The sequence below is a fragment of the Perca flavescens genome, chromosome 23 (genome assembly GCF_004354835.1).
Source record: "Perca flavescens isolate YP-PL-M2 chromosome 23, PFLA_1.0, whole genome shotgun sequence".
NCBI classification, from domain to species: Eukaryota; Metazoa; Chordata; class Actinopteri; order Perciformes; family Percidae; genus Perca; species Perca flavescens.
This window is the reverse complement of record NC_041353.1, coordinates 10,761,802-10,779,437: the sequence shown is the minus strand read 5'-3', so window position 1 is coordinate 10,779,437 and position 17,636 is coordinate 10,761,802. Positions and strand designations below refer to the sequence as shown.

Below are 17,636 nucleotides of genomic sequence, written 5' to 3'. Positions count from 1 at the left end.
AAATTAGCTCACTAAGAACCTGTGAACCACAATCCCGAACTGTTTGATTTTCTGTGTACTGAATTGTTTACCTAAAGTAAACTTCTTTTATATTTATGCACATCATGTCTTTTTTTAAATATTAGTTTTTCTAAAATTATACTAAAAAAAAAAAAATCCCAATATATCGCCTCTCCAAATATAGTGAATCGTGACCCATATATCGTGATAAGTATTGTATCGCCAGATTCTTGCCAATACACAGCCCTAGTGCAATATCCAAATCGCGGGGCGCAATATTTGTTAATGGCAACATATGTGTCAAACCATTCTGAATGAAGTATTGTGGTGCTGCAGAGATCTCCCGGCCTACAAATCGTATCCTATTGTTTGGTACAGATCCTCGCAAAAATCGCACTATAATCATTTTTATATATTTTTTTATTTCTTTCAGTGTTCATAATTTTCAATGAAAATGACAATACTGATACAAAAACGATCATTCCGTCCAATATCGTGGATCATATCGCAACCGCAATACCAGTCAAAATAATCCCAATTAGATATTTTCCTCATGTCGCGCAGCCCTACCAATCATTATCATTATTGTGCGAATGTGTGTTTTCCTTCTCTCCAGTGTCCCACGTTCAAGCGGGAAGCGGATGGTACAGAGTCACCAGAGCCATTCGCAGCAGAGGCCAAATTCTTCACTGAATCCCGCCTTCTGCAGAGAGACGTTCAGATTATCCTGGAGAGCTGTCCCAACCAGATCATACTGGGCACCATCCTTCACCCGGTAAGACACAGGACTTGGCACCCAGCGGTGGAAGTGCCATTAAAAGTCAGGCTTCCTGTCTCAATAATTGTTCTTTTAACTGTCCCTGTTTCCTGTTGTGTCAGAATGGTAACATCACAGAACTCCTGCTGAAGGAAGGCTTCGCCCGCTGCGTAGACTGGTCCATGGCTGTCTACACCCAGGGAGCCGAGAAACTCCGAGCTGCTGAACGGTACTCAACTGTAGACACACAGAAAACAAAACTTTTGTTGGATGGGATTTTCCATTTTTTTCAAAATAATTGGATAAACAATTCCTAATAAACGTATCATTAAGCATTTTATTTGGTGACAGGCAAGCTGTCATGTCATACGTTGTTAAATCCAGCCATTGCTCAGCTGACGGAGAAAAGTGCAGGAATTCACAATATATTTGGTGCTGGAAATCATTGTTCTGATCCAAGACATAATAAGCAAAGAGTGCATGCAGATTATTGAGGTATTGAAGATAATTGTGTAAATTAAATGGTATGCAAAGTTATACCACCGCTACTTGAGATGAACAGTCTCACTCTATTCTGCTGCAGTGATATTCATTCCCTACAATTATCGCAGCCATGACTATGGGCTAATCATTTTTGAATTTTTCTGCTGTAATGAGCTTTTTTCTAGCCAAATGGATAGTTGTTATTCACTTGATTAAGCCCTTTATGTACTATGCATTTCTGGCTGATGTTGAGGACGACAACTGATGATGATGATGATGATGATGATGATGATTATTATTATTATGTGATTTTGTTCTTGGCCAGATCTGCTAAAGAGCGCAAGGTACGCATCTGGAAGGACTACGTGGCACCCACAGCCAACTTGGACCAGAAGGATAGACAATTTGTAGCCAAGGTGAGGTCCTGAAGTGTATTTTTTTTTTTTTTTTTTTTTTTCAAGCTGTGTCCTGTGGGTGAAGGTGTCATCTCTAATTGGCACTCTTTCCTTTGGCCCCTAACATAATGTCTTTCAATTTGGATCCTCTTGCTTCCATTGAAAGTCCTTACTTATTTTTGAACTACAGAGCAAAAGCAGTTAGGTATAACACCTTTAGCGCGACACACAGACATTATCCAGCATGAATAAGACTTGGCTTTAGTTTTTCCCTTGCTTCCACCAGTTGACGTCTACTGCGGCATTTCCAATTTCCTCCCAGCAGTGTAGCGGAAGCAGAGCCATTTGGAGGCTTCTGATGAATTCTATCCTCCTGACACCTCTTATTTTATATATATATATTGAATAAAAAACCCTTCACTTAAGGTACTAGGAGAAATCCTTAACAGCAACAGAAAGAATAAAACATTTATATTATCAGTGTAAGCTGCTCTCAGATCTCTCTAAGAACCCCCTCAATAAAAGAGTATTGGATGGGATTGCTTGCTCTTGGGGGAATTACTGGAATTGTTGTGTTTGTAAATTATAGAGTGGGGTCTAGACCTACTCTATCTGTAAAGTGTCTTGAGATAACTCTTGTTATGAATTGATACTATAAATAAAATTGAATTAATTGAGGTAACATTTGAGCTCCAGAGAGTGTGTGAAAGAGGCAGAAAGAAAGGTAGAGGGTCGAAGAAGAAATTGAGAGTATGCGTTTGTGTGGATAGGTAAAGGGGACTGAATTATCAAGATCCCTGGGACTATGCATGCCCTCTCTCATATCTTTGTGATGTTTAAAAAAAAAAAGTTAAAATTAAAGTTTTACTGCTACGGTACAGCACTGCTGATGCCCCTGCTTCAACCTCTGGGGACTTTTCGATCTCTGTAGCACATTTCTCTGTCCTCTTTGCCCTGCTCTCCCCCAAAAGAGACACAGAGGAGGCTTGCCCCATGTCCTCTTCTGCTGTGTTGGTCTTTTTCTTTTTTGGGAATGGAAAGCCGTCAGCAGCTTCTGCACCATGCATTGTGCAAGAGACTTGTCACCTTTTTATAGCATTTATGTGGTTAGAACCATTTTCTGAAACATGAATATGATCTAAGATGGCTTGAAAAGTTGTAGATAATAGTGTCAAAGGCCTCTAAAATGGCGTTAGGACCACGCGACTCCAAAAACCTTTAGTTAAGTGGCAGACAGTTGTGATGGAAAATGTCCTGCTGACCCTGCAACTGCTTGAGGCATGTTAAAGCTAAGTACATATTGGGCAGGCTAAGGTTACTGAGGCCTGTCATCGCCCCGCCATACTTGTCCCTGTGACATTTGTCGCCACCTTTTACTGCAGTGCACCGACTCTCCCAGGGACACATCTATCCATCAATCTCATCATCATACACTCCTCTCCTCTTCCCATCCTCTCTACATTTCACTTCTTATTATCCCAGTGATGGATAGAGTGGAGGGGCAGAGCAGGTCCAATCCCCACAAGTCCATCCTGCTGACGCATCTTCCTTTTGGACTGTCTCACCTCTCTCTCCTCCCACCTCTACTGGGACTGGCGAAGTGGATGTAGGCCAGGCCCCATACGTCTTCCTCTCCCCTCCTTTTCTTTCCTTTCCCTTCCCTTCCCCTCCTCTCCCTTGGGTAACCATCAACCTGCGAGGTGATGGATAAAAGGTGACGTGGTGTTTTTGTACTTGTACTAATGCAAGTGTGAAACAACTTACATTTTCAATACATCCTAAGCTAAAGCTGGATGTGTTCTTTCATACTAAAATGATTGTAGAGCAACAGTATTCCCTCCAGCTTACTCTGGAGCGATTATGGCATTAAACATTATATTGGACTGAAACAGTCATGACATTTGTGCTTTGTTTGAATAAAAACCATATGAGGTTATTCAATGTTACCCTTGAGTTACATGATATTCCACCTCTAATATGTAGTTGTATAGTACTTGTATAAGTGTATGTTCTGGCCTAAGGAAAAAGGTGAAGAGAAGTGGTATTTTATGTACTGGTGCCTAGGAGCAATTGATTGGATGGATCGAAAGAGAAAATGGTACATCAACAAAAGGGAAAGAGATGGTGTGAGGGCCTCTTGGCTGTTGGTATGCTGCATGCCCCAGTTAAAATAGTTCAGACAGAATTGTTACAAGGTCACACCGCTTCTTTAAAAACTACATTTTAGGGAAGATGAGAAAAGGCTATATTGGTTCGTGCCCCAGTTAAAATCAGTCAAGCGATTAGGTCAAAGTCTCTCTAGATTATTGGTGTCTGTGCCAGGATAATGTCCCAACAAAGCATTACATGCTCAACAGCCACCTTTTTTCAGCAGCACCCAGGGGCTGCAAGCCAGCTTCAGGTGTTTTTTTTTTTTTTTTTTTTTCCTGCATAAAATTACAAATGGCACTAGTTTATTTGAAGCCATGTAATTTGGGTGACCAATCTTCTCCACTGGCAGCAACACTGAAACACTACCATTAGGTGTTGCTTTTGAGGGAGATGACCTGACATGAGTAAGTAAAGCCCTGGCTGAGCCCTCACTCGGCCCTGTGGTTGAAACCAACTTAATGGATTCGACTGACAACCAACACAGTCCCTGACAATAGCCAAGATCCTCCTTTCGCTATGACTGATCTTGGCCACTGCAGATGTCATGACCGCCATGGGCAGAGGGTGGCAGTAGATCCCCACCTCTCAGTATCAGATTGGACCAGTGAGTCATGCTGCCCGCCTATTTGTCTTCTCTGCCTGCTCACTCGACCCTCATGGCAGCTACTTTGCAAAGACTTTTTTTTTTTTTTTTTTTTTTTTTTTTTTGCAGTATTTTTCTATCTATTCTCCATCTTTTCCGCTGTCTCTGTTCTTGTGATATTTGCTAAAAGATTACACTCTGTCTTTCTGGCTCGCTCCATCTTTCTGTTCCTTTATCTTGGTGTGTTGATCTGTCCTCGTTCGCCTCTCTTGTGTCGCCTCCCACGGCTGATAATTAGCCCGTAAATGCAGTGCCATTTTCTTCTGCTCCTGCCACATTCTCTCTTGCACTTTATTTACTTGGGCAGGCCATGAAATGACCTTGTTACAGTGTGAATTTGTGTAGGCTGGTGTGCATGCATGTGTGTTTGTCGCCGTGTGCATGCATGCTCCCCCTCGCACTTACTCATTGCACCTCTCTGTCTCTTGTCTCTCTCCCTCCTGCTCCCTATGTCTCTGTATCTCTCCCACTCAGCTCAGTGATTAGTATATGATGTATTTTGGCTGCTGTTGTGGGCAGCCTATTTAGCATGTGGGCTGGTCTAATTTCTGTTCTCTGGTGGCAAATGCAATGGCAGTCTGATTTGTTTTAATGGAATGATGAATCCCCCTAAGAGCTTAATACACCTGGATTCTGTGTTCGCTATAAACTAACAAAAAGGTTGAACTCGGTCTCAATAACTTAAAAAGGAGTTTTGGTTATTTTTTGTTTTTAACCACACAGTCAGCCACACAAACACCCACACGGTCCAAATTGTTCTTGAAACATGGCTCCAACCTGCATCTCTCAATTTAAGGACTCTAGCTTGAGCACAGCCTACATATGAACCACCGTTTGAGTGATGATGAGGCCATTTAATGCACAAGTGGGTGGCAACATGTGTAGGGCGATTGATTTCTCAGTCTCCTGCAAGCGGCCTACTTAAAGGCTCTTGGTTTGGATGCCTCCTCCATCTCCGTCACATTATACCCCCAATCTGTCTTTTTACTTGGAAGGGCTCTGGCACATACCGAGGTTGGGTTGAGTTACTAATATTAATACTCTTGTGAACTGTAATTTAACAGTAGGTGTAGATTTGAACATCCACACATATTCTTCTGAACCGTACCTGCCATAAACTGTGGTTGCTACCTTTGGTACACAGAGAAATAGCATTTAAATGCCAAACATAAATTAGTATGCATCTTTAGTTACGCTTGTAAAGGTCTCCAGAGCAAAATGCTAGTCATGCCAGCCAGTCGTTGGGATGAGGGCCGTGAAATGCTCTACCAGTCTATCGTTAACAGGATGTTTGTGTTTTAAAGCTTTCTCTTTCTCCTCCTTCCCTCCCTCCTTCCCTCCCTCCCTCCCTCCTTGCGCCAATCCCCCAGATAGCAGACCGTCCTCGCTCTGTCCTCCAAACCTTGCCGGCCTGCTGGGACGACTTAGTTCGCTTACTTACTCAGTCACTCAAGGATCACTCTTTCTCACCCCCGCTCTCAGTGCTTTCTGCTCGTGACAGCACGACGATCTGCACTGTCACTCTCCTTCCGCCTTTGAGTAGATCTTTTCCTCTCCATTTATCCTTTACCTGCTCCTTCACTTCCCAGCTTTCTTTCAGTCTTTCTGCTCCAACACTCCTACATCCTGCAGGGATGTGATTTTCTGTTTTAGTTTTCTCCTTAGGGATTTACCTGTTTGTTTGACCCTTAAATTAATTTGAATTAATTTAGTTTCTTGTCTTGCTTTTGGTGCTTTTGTTCGCCTAGCACTTTTTTGTCCCTCTGTATTCATTTTACTCAATTCCTCTCCTGTCTTCTTCTGTCCCTCTAGGTGATGCAGGTGGTTAACGCTGATGCCATGGTGGTGAAGCTCAACTCTGGAGAACTCAAGACCATCCACCTGTCCAGCATTCGACCCCCCAGAATTGAGGGAGAGGTACAAACAAATGTCTCTGTCTGCCTGTATGTGTGTACACAGCTTTTGCAGTGAGTGAGTGTGTGTGTGTGTGTGAGAGAGAGAAAATAAGTGGCTGGATGTTGTTATATGTGGGAGAGCTTGCGGTTTTGCATGGTCAGCCAATTAATTAGAAGCGCCACAGAGATGACTTGTGTCACTGCTGTCTCGGATGTCTTGACAGAGTTGGTTTATTTTCATTTAAAGTCAAACACAAGCTGTTTACATCTTCCTCCACAAATTCCTGAATATGTATCCATCTCTCTCCGCTTCCTCCGCTCTCGCTCATGCCCACTTACACATTAGTCCGGTCTCTCTCTCTCTCTCTCTCTCTCTCTCTCTCTCTCTCTCTCTCTCTCTCTCTCTCTCTCTCTCTCTCTCTCTCTCTCTCTCTCTAAACGACCGTGGAAATAATTTTGACCACTTGGTGGCGCCCCTGCAGTTGGGGCACATACAAACACAGTAAGACACTTGCACACACCCAGTGGTTGCAGCACTGCAGAGAGTGAAGATTGATTTTTTTCTTTTTTTTCTTTCTTTCCCCTCCACACTCCCCCCTTTTTCCTCAGAATCACTTAAAAACTGTGAAAACATATACATGCTTACACACACACACACCTAGTTGCAACAATGGAGATGTGTTTTTATCTAAACAATAAGCAGTGTCTTAAAAAAAAACTGCGTGTATGTAGGCACCCAGACACATATGTCTACTGTGCAAATCCTCCCCCAGCTCTGATTATCAAAGCATTTATTGCTTGAACTAAAACCCTTTTCATCACTATACAATTGGAACTTGCATTGCTTGTTCTTCCAAACGTTTCATTTCAAAATGTATTTTTTTTTTCCCCAGTAAAAACTGTGATCAATTTTTATTTCTCAATTACCCTTTGTGTCTGCATCCTCTAAAATGCTATCATTTTCTAAATAACAGGCTCAAAATGTCTGAAAATGGCACTTCCATTAATTAGAAAGCTTTACTGTCACAATAGTTTTTTTTTAGTTTTTTCTCGTTTTTGTCAGACATTTCCATATTTCGAATGAAACCCTTTTCTCTTTGTTCAACTTGTCTGAGGCTGTTTGACAACCATTCCTCCAGTCAACACATTGTTTACTGTAATATCCGTTTATGAGCAAGTCGTATCTCCCATTTCCTTGTTCAAAGAGGTATGAGACAGAGAGGGTGTTGTGCTTCTGTCTAGGAAACGGTTGTAAAAGTCAGATTTCAGAATGTCTGCTACAGCCCTTAATTTTTTTTTAGTCGCCACTAAAATAAATGGTACATTTTTTTTTTTATTGACTCCTCTCTCCGCATGTTTTGTCATTTTATGGTTTACTCTTTCCTATCTTTTCCTCTTTACTGTTGCCTGTTTTTAGTTTTTTTTTTATACCCTAGCCTCTCCCTCCATCCTCGTCTCCCTCTCTCCCCCGGTGTCGTTAGTGCATCGTATCATTAAGGCGACTGCTTTGTATCTCTCTCTCTCTCTCTCTCTCTCTCTCTGCCTCCCTCCCTCCTACTGTTCTCTCCTCCTCTCCCTTCTCCTCCACAGTCACTTCCTTTGGCCGTCCTCTCCCTCTGGGTGTGCACGCTGTGGTCATATTGTTGACCTGCACCGTTGCCCTTCGTGTGTGTTTCTTGTCCTCAGCTCTCTGTGGTTGTAACAAGCTTGTGGACAAACAACCTCTCTCCATTTTGTCTCTCTGCCCTTTCTCCTGTTCCTTAAATGACATGGCGTTGGCTCCCAACTCATTTCTGACCTGGTCCTTGCCGCTTTTGGAGATTCTTTTTTTTTTTTTTTTTTTTTTTTTTTTTCTCTCATGTTAAATTTCCTGATTTACTTTCCCACTTTTTGTGCTTCCTTTCCTCCTTTTTATATTACTGTTGAATTTCCACTCTTGTTATTCTTTCTCCTCTTTATTTTTCCATCTCTTTCTCTCTTTCAGTGCCCGTCTGTATTCTGTCTGTCACTCTGTCTTTGCCTGCACCAGATGCTTCAACAGTATGTGTTTTGTGCTTCATTACACTGTCGTATGTTACAGGGACTATGGGAGAGTGAGCCCAGATGTGAATGTGTATTGTTTTAGTGTTATATTGGCACAATGTTGTATTGCTATTTCTTGCACTTCATGCATATTTCATTGCTCGTGTGGTTGTGGGTGGGATTTTTCATGTAAATACTCTGCATATTTATCAAACGCCGTCTGTCTGGGTACCAGTTTACTGGGCTAGAAGAGTGAAATTTGTCAAAGCCTGGATACAATATTACAAGCCCTGTAAGTTAACAATAACTTAAACTGTATATTCTCCATCTTGAACTAGGAAGATCATGTTCAAATTTGCCTGCATTTAACTAGCTGTTAAAGCTATAGTGCCTATGTCTGTCTCCCCTATGAGGAATTCTAAGTAATGACAACAATTATTTCGGTGCATCCATATGACACAAGCCTTTCGTGATTGCGCACCGCCCCCACCCCTCCTCCACGCAGTTGCTAGTAGCCAAGGAAGACACGGAGGATTAAAACAAACATGATGGACTCTTCAGAAGTGGTAGTTATCTTCACTCGAGTTTCTGTGCACAAAAGTTTTAAACACAGCCAAGCTGAGAAATACAGAGTTGTGTGGAGCTGATTCTTGATTATCTTTTGTATCAACTCATTTGGCAATGGCTTGAATGTAACAGACGTTCATTAATATCAAAAAGTTACGCACTAAAGCTGTAGTGTAACTATTAAGTGCATCAGTATTAAAGCTATAGTGCGTAGTTTCCGTCGCCCCCCATGATAAATTTAAAGTAATGACAACAACGCTGTCGGTGCATCCACATGATAGTCTTTGGTGATCGCACCCCACCCCCACCCCTCCTACACGCAGCTGCTAGTAGCCAGAGACGACACGGAGGATTAAAAAAACATGGACTCCTCAGAAGAGGTAATTACCTTCACTCGCGCTTCTGTGAGGGAAAGTCACCGGACGACACTACCTTCTGAACAAAGCCATACTGAGAAATACAGAGAGAGTTGTGTGGAGCTGATCTTAATTAGCTTTGTAGCAACTCATTTGGCAATGGCTTGTATGTAACGGACGTTCAACAATATCAAAAAGTTACGCTCTAAAGCTTTAACAAGTTAAGGGGAAAAAAGCATGTGTAAGACTGGAGTGAAATGATATCAACAACAGAAAGTATGAAGACGCCAGATATTATCTATATCCTAGCCAGTGCTTCCTAGGTGACTGCGGAAAGAGTCTTTTTTTTTTTTTTTTTTTTTTTTTTTTTTTTTTTTTTTTTTTTTTTTTTTTGGAGGCGGTCTTACATAAAAACTGTTGCTGCATTTTGTGTATTGATAAGTGTTGTTCATTGTGGTGCTGTTTGTTAGCGAGTTATTTCTATCTGGTAAGCTAAAGAGCTGCCTGCCTGTCTGTAATGCTGTTGGCTCAGCTTTGAGTGTTGTCGCTATGGCAGCAATGCAGAGTTGTGATATGTTTACTGAAGCTGTGATGAGCCCTTGGACTGTAAGGAAGAATAGAGGCAACTGACAGAAGCACTGAAATTCCTCTGATAGCTAAATATATTTTTTTTTATGTTCATGCATGGACTTGACATTTGCATGTCCAGTCTCATTTGCCAACTGGGCTTGTGTCTGATCACTAAATTAGGCAAGTGAGCCGTTACCTTAGGTGGCAGGGGAACTTAATTTCATGCCCTGTCTACACTTCTTTACACATGCAGATATAGCCGTTGACATTATGTTATTGAAAGTCTTTCTGAACTTTCAAAACTATTGCTTTTTTTTTTTTTTTTTTTTTTAAAGGCAATCAAATCTATCATTTAGCACCTCCAAATATTGGTCTTCCCCTGCCAAGTATTTGTAAAGAAGAAACACTTACCAGCCATGGCTAACAGCTGTAGGTACGATTTCTTTTTTTCCCCCTCCACCATGCCAGAAGAAAAATTGTCTTAGTGCACATATGTAAGGAGCATACGTGCAATGACAGCACGCACAACCAGATAACTGCTTTTTGTGAGGTTGTAAGCAGCAGGGATGATTCCTACCTCAGAGGTCACAGCAGGTATCTCTCAGCTGCAAGTTCTACACACACTGACATCATGTTGGCTAACACTGTCACAAGTGAGCCGGCTTTTTGCTTACATTGCCGCAGACAGACACAAAGACATCGTTACGGTTTGCAGCACGCACACACACACACCTTGGAAATTGGCGTCAGCATGTGCACAAACATGGATTAAACGTGTGTGTGTGTGTGTGTGTGATCCACTCGCAGAGGTGTGCATGTTATCACTGTAGCCCATCAATGAACCCAGAAAACCTCCAGAGGAAAAGAGAAAAATCAGAAATTTGGTGTGTGTGTTGCATTATCTAGAGGTCTGTGGGGATTTTCTGTTGCCAGTTGTCATTATTATCTCGGTCTGTCTGGATGTGTCCGTGCACTATTTGACCGTGCATCCTGCAAGCAAGGCCATTTTATGTTTGTGTCTGGGTGTGTGTACTGTTCGGGGGGAACCGAGGCCAGATGCGATGTACAAGCGCACTGATGAACTGTGACCGTTCCTGCCATCCCCTCCTCCTCTTCCTCCCATCTCCTCTGGTTCCTTTTTAGTCTCCATCCCCCTCTCGTGACTATACTTATTGTGCTCAGATTGACAGATTGGTGGACCAATGGTGTCTGGCTGCAGAATAACATAGCACACAAATGTCCTCACTTGCTCTCTTCCCACTCCTTTTTCCTCTCATTTTGGTTCCACTCCCCCCAGTGTAACTGCTGTGGCATATCTTCAGATGTGAATTATTTTGAGCTTGGGAGTTGGAGTCAGCTTTTTGTTCTCTCTCCTCCTCCCTCTTTTCTCTTCTCCCCCACTTTTTTTGCTCTCTTTCTCCATTTATTTTCTACTCTTCTGTGCAGCAGGACAAGCCCAGCGTAAACACGCGTGGGGGAGAGAGAGGTTTCTATTCAGTGACTCACTGTTACACCCTCTCACTCAATCGCTCACAATGTGTTTGTTTGGCTATGTTGGTGTGCATCTGCTTTGACGATGTCATGAGTGTTTGTGTGTGTCTCTGCATGCGTAGTGATGCATCTGTATGCTTATGTGGTTTAAGTAGGGTTAAGAAGAGTGCTGATGGAGCACAGAGAGGTCAACTCACTGTCCTTATATAAGGCAACACAATGACTATGGCTCATCCCCACTCTACTCCATACAGCCCTGCCCACTCATGTAACCTCTCTACAGTCCCCCTTTGTGTGTGTTGACTTTGTACTGTAGATGATTTAGTCTCACAATACATCTATCTCTGTGCTGTCTGCTTCTGCCTCCCATAAACCACCTGTCTATCTAGTTGCCTCTCTCCCCCTCTCTCTTCTTTCATCTTCTTATGTTTACTTTCACATTATTAGGTTTATTTTTATACTGGAGCATAGCGCGCTGATTAGCATTTCTGTAAATACGGCTGTGTCAACACAGGTCTGAAAAGTCTGGCAAAGTATGTAGGCAGAATCTGACAATTTCCACATCTTCATAACTGTCATTTTGTATCAAGTGCTATACATTAGTATGTTTCCGATGCTTGATGAATGCACATGACATCAAGACACAAAAATGTGCTGCTGCTACAGCTAGTCAGGTACAGGTTCACCTGTACTGTAGTATAGGGCAGAATGCTCAAATACAATGAAAGTGGATAAAGAAATCATGCAAATGCTGTCAAATAGAAAATGTATATCATATACCAAGCAAAAACAAAACTATAACATGGGACCAAAAGACAGCCATACAGGTAAGAAGATAACCGCTATCAAACAAGTAACAAAACAGCAATGTGAAAGACAAGAATTGGGAGGAGGCTTGGGTGTTTGAATAGACTTTTGGTTTGTGTAATGCAGTAAGATAATATTTGTGTTAACTTCCTGTGGCTTTTCAGAACAGAATCGGGCAAATGTAGGTATATCATTCTTGAAGTTTGATACTTGCTTATTTTCACTCAAAATATGTAAAAATTTGAAGGAAGCAGTTTTATGGTAGCCAGCCTTTAAGCAGATGGACCCATCTGCTCTCTACTTTCTATTTGCGACTGTGGCTTGTTTCTCTTTTCCTACACTCTTTATTTTTGTCTTTCTCTCCCTCCCTATCCTCCTTCTCTTATGTCTAGCCATGTGTGTGCCCTCGGCATGCCCCCTAGCCTGGCATGACTTGCTTGGACCTCAAGTTTGGGAGGACGATGACAAGGGAGGAGGGTCACCCACTATTGGCTGGGTGAGGCAGATTGGTAGCCAGTAGCCCTCCTTACTACTGGGTGAATATTCTTTGCCCCATTGCACTATTTGGCAGACAGTGTTGAAAAAGCAAGAACTTGGCTTGCCAGTGTAAGATATACAAAGTTCTGCAATAGAAGATAACGCAATTGTTACTTTTGAGAGACACCGTATTGTCAAGAGCACATATAATAAAAATCAATCATTTTTGAATAGAATTTGTTTTGATACAGGCCATTTAGAAATGGACGCTTTGTGTTTGAGACAGGTGCAATATATGCAGTATTATCCGGTGTAAGCTGTGCAAATTTGCTCTATGCTTTGAATAGTTGAATATATTCCTCAATGTTGGAGACGTATTAGCAGGTAGCACTGCAGTTAGTCTAACACTGCATCAGGGTGTCTGTCTGCAGGGCCAGCTAATGATGAATTGAGTGGCTGCTTGTTGTTATGGTACTACAGGTAATTTTAAATCTGATATCCAGGATCTCTCTTGAGTCTATCGTGGGATCAGTTCATGTCACTAGAGTAATGACTCATTTGTATTCTGCTGTATGGACAATAATGCTGGGAATGTAAGGTTATTAGATTAGATATATTACATTTTGTATTGTAGTACCATAACCAGCTACATCCTTCATGCTCTTGCTTCAGGAAGTATATGCCTTCTCACTCTGTCTTTCTCTTTATCTTGCATTGTCTTCCTCTCTCCTTCCCAGTCCTCTGCAACTATTTAATGTTTATGCATGCACAATTGAGTAATGTTGTGAGGCATACAGTTGTAAATGTTGACTGTTTGTCTAAGGCTCCCAGTGCTCTGCTTACTCAAAAAATTTCCGCTTTGTCTGGGACACACGCACACAGCAGTGTATTTCTCTGTGTATTTTTTGCACACAAAATAACACACTCTTCGCAATCAGTTCAATGCAAAACTAAGGCCAAATACTGTACACTCCCCCGACTCCACAGCCTCACATCAGAAAGCATAACGTACTCCTGAGTCATGATTTCACCCTTGAAGTTCCAGAAGCTGCAAATGCTTCCAGCGGTAGCATCCGCACATTTGCAGCCCAGCCCCTGCAGCCCTCCGACACTGTACAATCCAGCTAGCGTCATGCTTCTGCAATAGTCAAAGATGATTCCTGAGCTTTAGCTGGTAATTTGGAACGAAGGGAATTTACCCCAAATAGAACAGAACTCCCCCTGAGGATAGTGAGAGCAAACTGTTGTTATTGGGTCACGGTTGAGACATGGCAGTGACTCTCTCCTCTTTCTGTAACCTTCCTGCAACTGCATAGAAACCATTTAAGGATGGTGTACACAGAGTTTGTCTTAATGCAACAATGCTAATGTTGTCAGTTTATCTCAGTCTGGAGAGATTGATGTTGAAATTGGCTCGATAGTCTAATAATAAGACTTGTCACAGTCTGTTTTTACCTACTCATCAGGGTGGATCAGCTTTGTGTAAGTTTAGTTTGAATGGCAGTGGGCCCATTTATTTTCAACAATTTGAATTGCACTTAACTGTCAGGGAACACTTAATGTCCCTTTTGAATAACCTTGCAACTGATGTGGAGTATTGTGGACTCCTTTTTGTAGCTAGAACACAAAGCGGACCAGGCTCATTTGAATTATTGGGCAGTTGTTGTAATCAGTTGGCATCATTGATTCCTAGGACTGCCTGTATTTTGTAGGTGTAACATTTCCTCTAATTTTCTCGTTTTCAGAATCTTTCACCTTGCGGTCTTCAACTCAGCCTCGCTTCATTCCCCAAAGACTTTCCAAAAAATGGAGAAGTAGCTTTTGTCCTCCTCGTCTGCTTCTCCTCTCCTTTTGCCTAATTGGCATGGAGTGCTGACATTTACTCTTCGCCCTCAGTGGCATGTCTCCCGTTCTAGTGAAACAGCTTATTAGTTAAATATGATTTTCTTTATTTTTTATTTTTTCTTTCCCCCTCCTCCTAGGTTCATTCTTTTCTTTTCCCTGTTGAAGTTGTCCTGTTTGTTTTTGGATTAGTACCATGAATAGGCTGTGTGTAAAATCCCCTTAGGATGCAAACACACCATCATTCAGTGTCTGGGAATTGTCTTAATGTATGACATTACGAAAATATGCTCCAAAAGAAGGATTTTATGCAAGCAATGCCCGCTTGGTTAAAGTTATCCTCATCCCCAGCAGTGGACAGCTTAGTCTGCACCTCCGGCACAAAAAAGGATTCCTGGCTGGAAGTCCTCCTAAAAGGCCCCATCATCCCACCGCAACCGACTTGGTAGGGACGAAAGACCCTGACAGTAAGCCCCGACTGACACAAAATGGAGGACATCGGCTCTTGGCTGAGCGGTGGGGGATTTCTGCTAGCCATGTGTTAGATTAACTCACCTCCGAGGTTCCATGCTGTGCTGACTCCGCTAGTGAAAGTGGAGAAGGATGAGAATGAGGGATTAAGAAAAGAGAGATGAAAAACTAAACTTAAAGGTTATTACATTCCTGCCAAGGTTAAAGGAACTGGTGGGTAGATTTGGCAGTTTAGCTTTGTTACCAGGGCCAATCCAACAGGCCTTCTGTGCATTCATGTTGAGACTTAGTCAAAATATTAACAGTACGCAGCCCAACTTTGAGCAATAGTGCCATGGGTGACCAAAGATGAAGAAACTGGATGGTTATCTATTGAACAGAATTCCTTAACAGGTATATCAATATCTACTCTTCCATTTCTTAGTCAGCAGGCTCAGAAAAAATATGAATTATTAACATCTGGGTCAAACACACACTAAAGATTTGGAACAGTGCCCAGAAACCGTTAAAGGGGTCTATAGCTCTATCAAGGGCAATGCCCATTTTTTGAAACCTTGAGTTTCTCCCATCTGTGACGGACTTGGCATACAGAAGATGGGCGGAAAAGGGAAAAGTTTGATTTGCCCTCAAATGACTTGTATAGATACCTACAAATGCGACACAAATCACAAAGCACCCCCCCCTTACAATAGCTCAGTGGATAAAAAAAAAAATCAAACTGGTCTGTACAATGGAAAATATGACTGCTATTTTACAGTTGAAAGTACCTTTGTTCGTAAGAAGATGGACTCCTGTCATTCTAGGCCTTGATTTAGAATAATAGCTTAAACATACTGTGATGTGCAATGATTTATTTACTGTGCTTCTATGTAGTCAATATGTGTTGAATGAAGCTCAACTACAAGGTGACCCCTTTTTTTTTTATTTATTGTATTTTTTATTTCTTGTTTTGTTGCTTTAACCTCTCCTTGATAGTGTTTGTGGGTGTGTGTAGGTTTGTGTTGGTATTGTATTGCTAAAATTGCCGGCAGGGTTTAATATGGGCAATAGTTAAGTGTGTGTGTGTGTGTGTGTGTGTGTGTGTGTGTGTGTGTGTGTGTGTGTGTGTAGGTTTGTGACCCCCTTGAAAATGAGATGCTACATCTCAAGGGGTTATCCTGAAATAAATTACATTTTTTATATATATCTCAGTATTTTGTAAGGAAAATTGTCATTTAAACATTGCTTGTGTAAGATTTTTCAGTTTGACACCAGTGGAGTTTGTCCCCACAAGATTTATCTCAAAGACCTTAATAGAGCAACAAGCACATGCTCGAACATACAAACGCATGCTCACACAGCCTTTACTCCCCATGTGTTCTCTTCACATCCATCAGCCCAGCTGTGTGCCACACCTGGCAGCTCCAAACAACTGGAGAGGCATTAAAAATGAATGAAAACCGTTGAAGAGGAAATGAGGAATTAATCCAACCCTGTGTGTTCATTTGAAAGCGTGTTACTTCTGTTTGTATAACAGATAATGATGGCGTTCATAGATTGTTGGAGGGGCAGGGGTGGCGAGCATACTGGTTTTGTCATTCCTAGCCTTGGCACCTGTCGTTTATTTTCATTGTCATTTGCTGTATTCTTTTAATTTTTTTTATTATCTTAAAACGGCACGTGTGTTTGTCTCAATGCTGGGAGCAACACAAAACCTCAGCATCCTTTTTGAAAATGCAAATAGGTTCTATTTGTGGCCTTCTCCTGTCAGAGAGTGGGTGAGCGTATAGAGGGAAGTTTTTGTGTGTAGCTGTGTGAGTGTATGTGTGGCTACATCGGTCTGTGTATGCGCCATAAGTATGCACATAGTGTTAGCTCACCTTTTTGTGCATCAGTTTAACACAAAGTGTCTTTGCCTTGGCTGTTTGCATCCGTGTCCTTGGTAACTGCGTACTTTGATTTATTTATGTTTTTTTGGAGCACTGTGTGACCGTATTGACAGCAAGAGTGTTTGAAGGAGGTGTTTGTGTGACTGTGCGTGTGTGAAATGCTGATTTTGACATTAAAATCATTCAGTGAGTTCAGAGTCTAGATCCTCCCTGTCACGGGACTTAAGTAGAGGGAAAAGAGGCAACAAGCAAGCTGAATCTGGGTGTGATTCTGTGTTTATGTTGGTATGCATGAGGTGGGGACTTGTTTTTCTGTGTGTTCGTGTTTCTCTGAGGTCTGCGTCTGCAGCGGATATGTTGAGCCACGCACCTTTGACAATGTTAATGATCTTTCTCTTTTCATTCTGTCTGCTCTCCTCCCACCCACATCCTCTTCCTGGCCCTTCTCTCCAATTTCTCAGGAGAAGAACAAGGACAAAGACAAACGTTTTCGTCCGCTCTACGACATTCCCTACATGTTCGAGGCCCGTGAGTTCCTGAGGAAGAAGCTCATAGGTAAAAAGGTAAGAATCCATGACAGAAACCGAAAGCGCCCAATCACTGTTTGGCTCTTTGTGTGTATGTGAGTATGGGAATCTGATTTGTCTCTAATTAGCTTTTAATAAATTAGACAATAGCTCTCAACAGGGAATCCCCCAGTGGCTGTACGTACGCACTAACACCCTTTACTCCCCCCCCTCATCGGTAGCCAAACACATCTCTGAAGCCCTGAGCTAAATATATATTTCTCCCCCTTTCTCAGTTTGAATACCAAGTACCCCTGGTAGATGCCCTGGGGCTT

At 42.0% G+C, this 17,636-nt stretch overlaps 1 protein-coding gene across 1 annotated transcript in view; it reads left to right on the top strand.

Moving 5' to 3' along the window:
- The window catches only part of snd1 (staphylococcal nuclease and tudor domain containing 1), a 179,150-nt gene that overhangs the window by 13,398 nt on the left and 148,116 nt on the right, over nt 1-17,636 (top strand). The window contains exons 7-11 of the mRNA XM_028570226.1: nt 617-775; nt 880-986; nt 1,566-1,656; nt 6,242-6,346; nt 17,257-17,358. Coding sequence (XP_028426027.1) covers nt 617-775; nt 880-986; nt 1,566-1,656; nt 6,242-6,346; nt 17,257-17,358 — 564 coding nt within the window. The remainder of the gene's footprint in view (nt 1-616; nt 776-879; nt 987-1,565; nt 1,657-6,241; nt 6,347-17,256; nt 17,359-17,636) is intronic.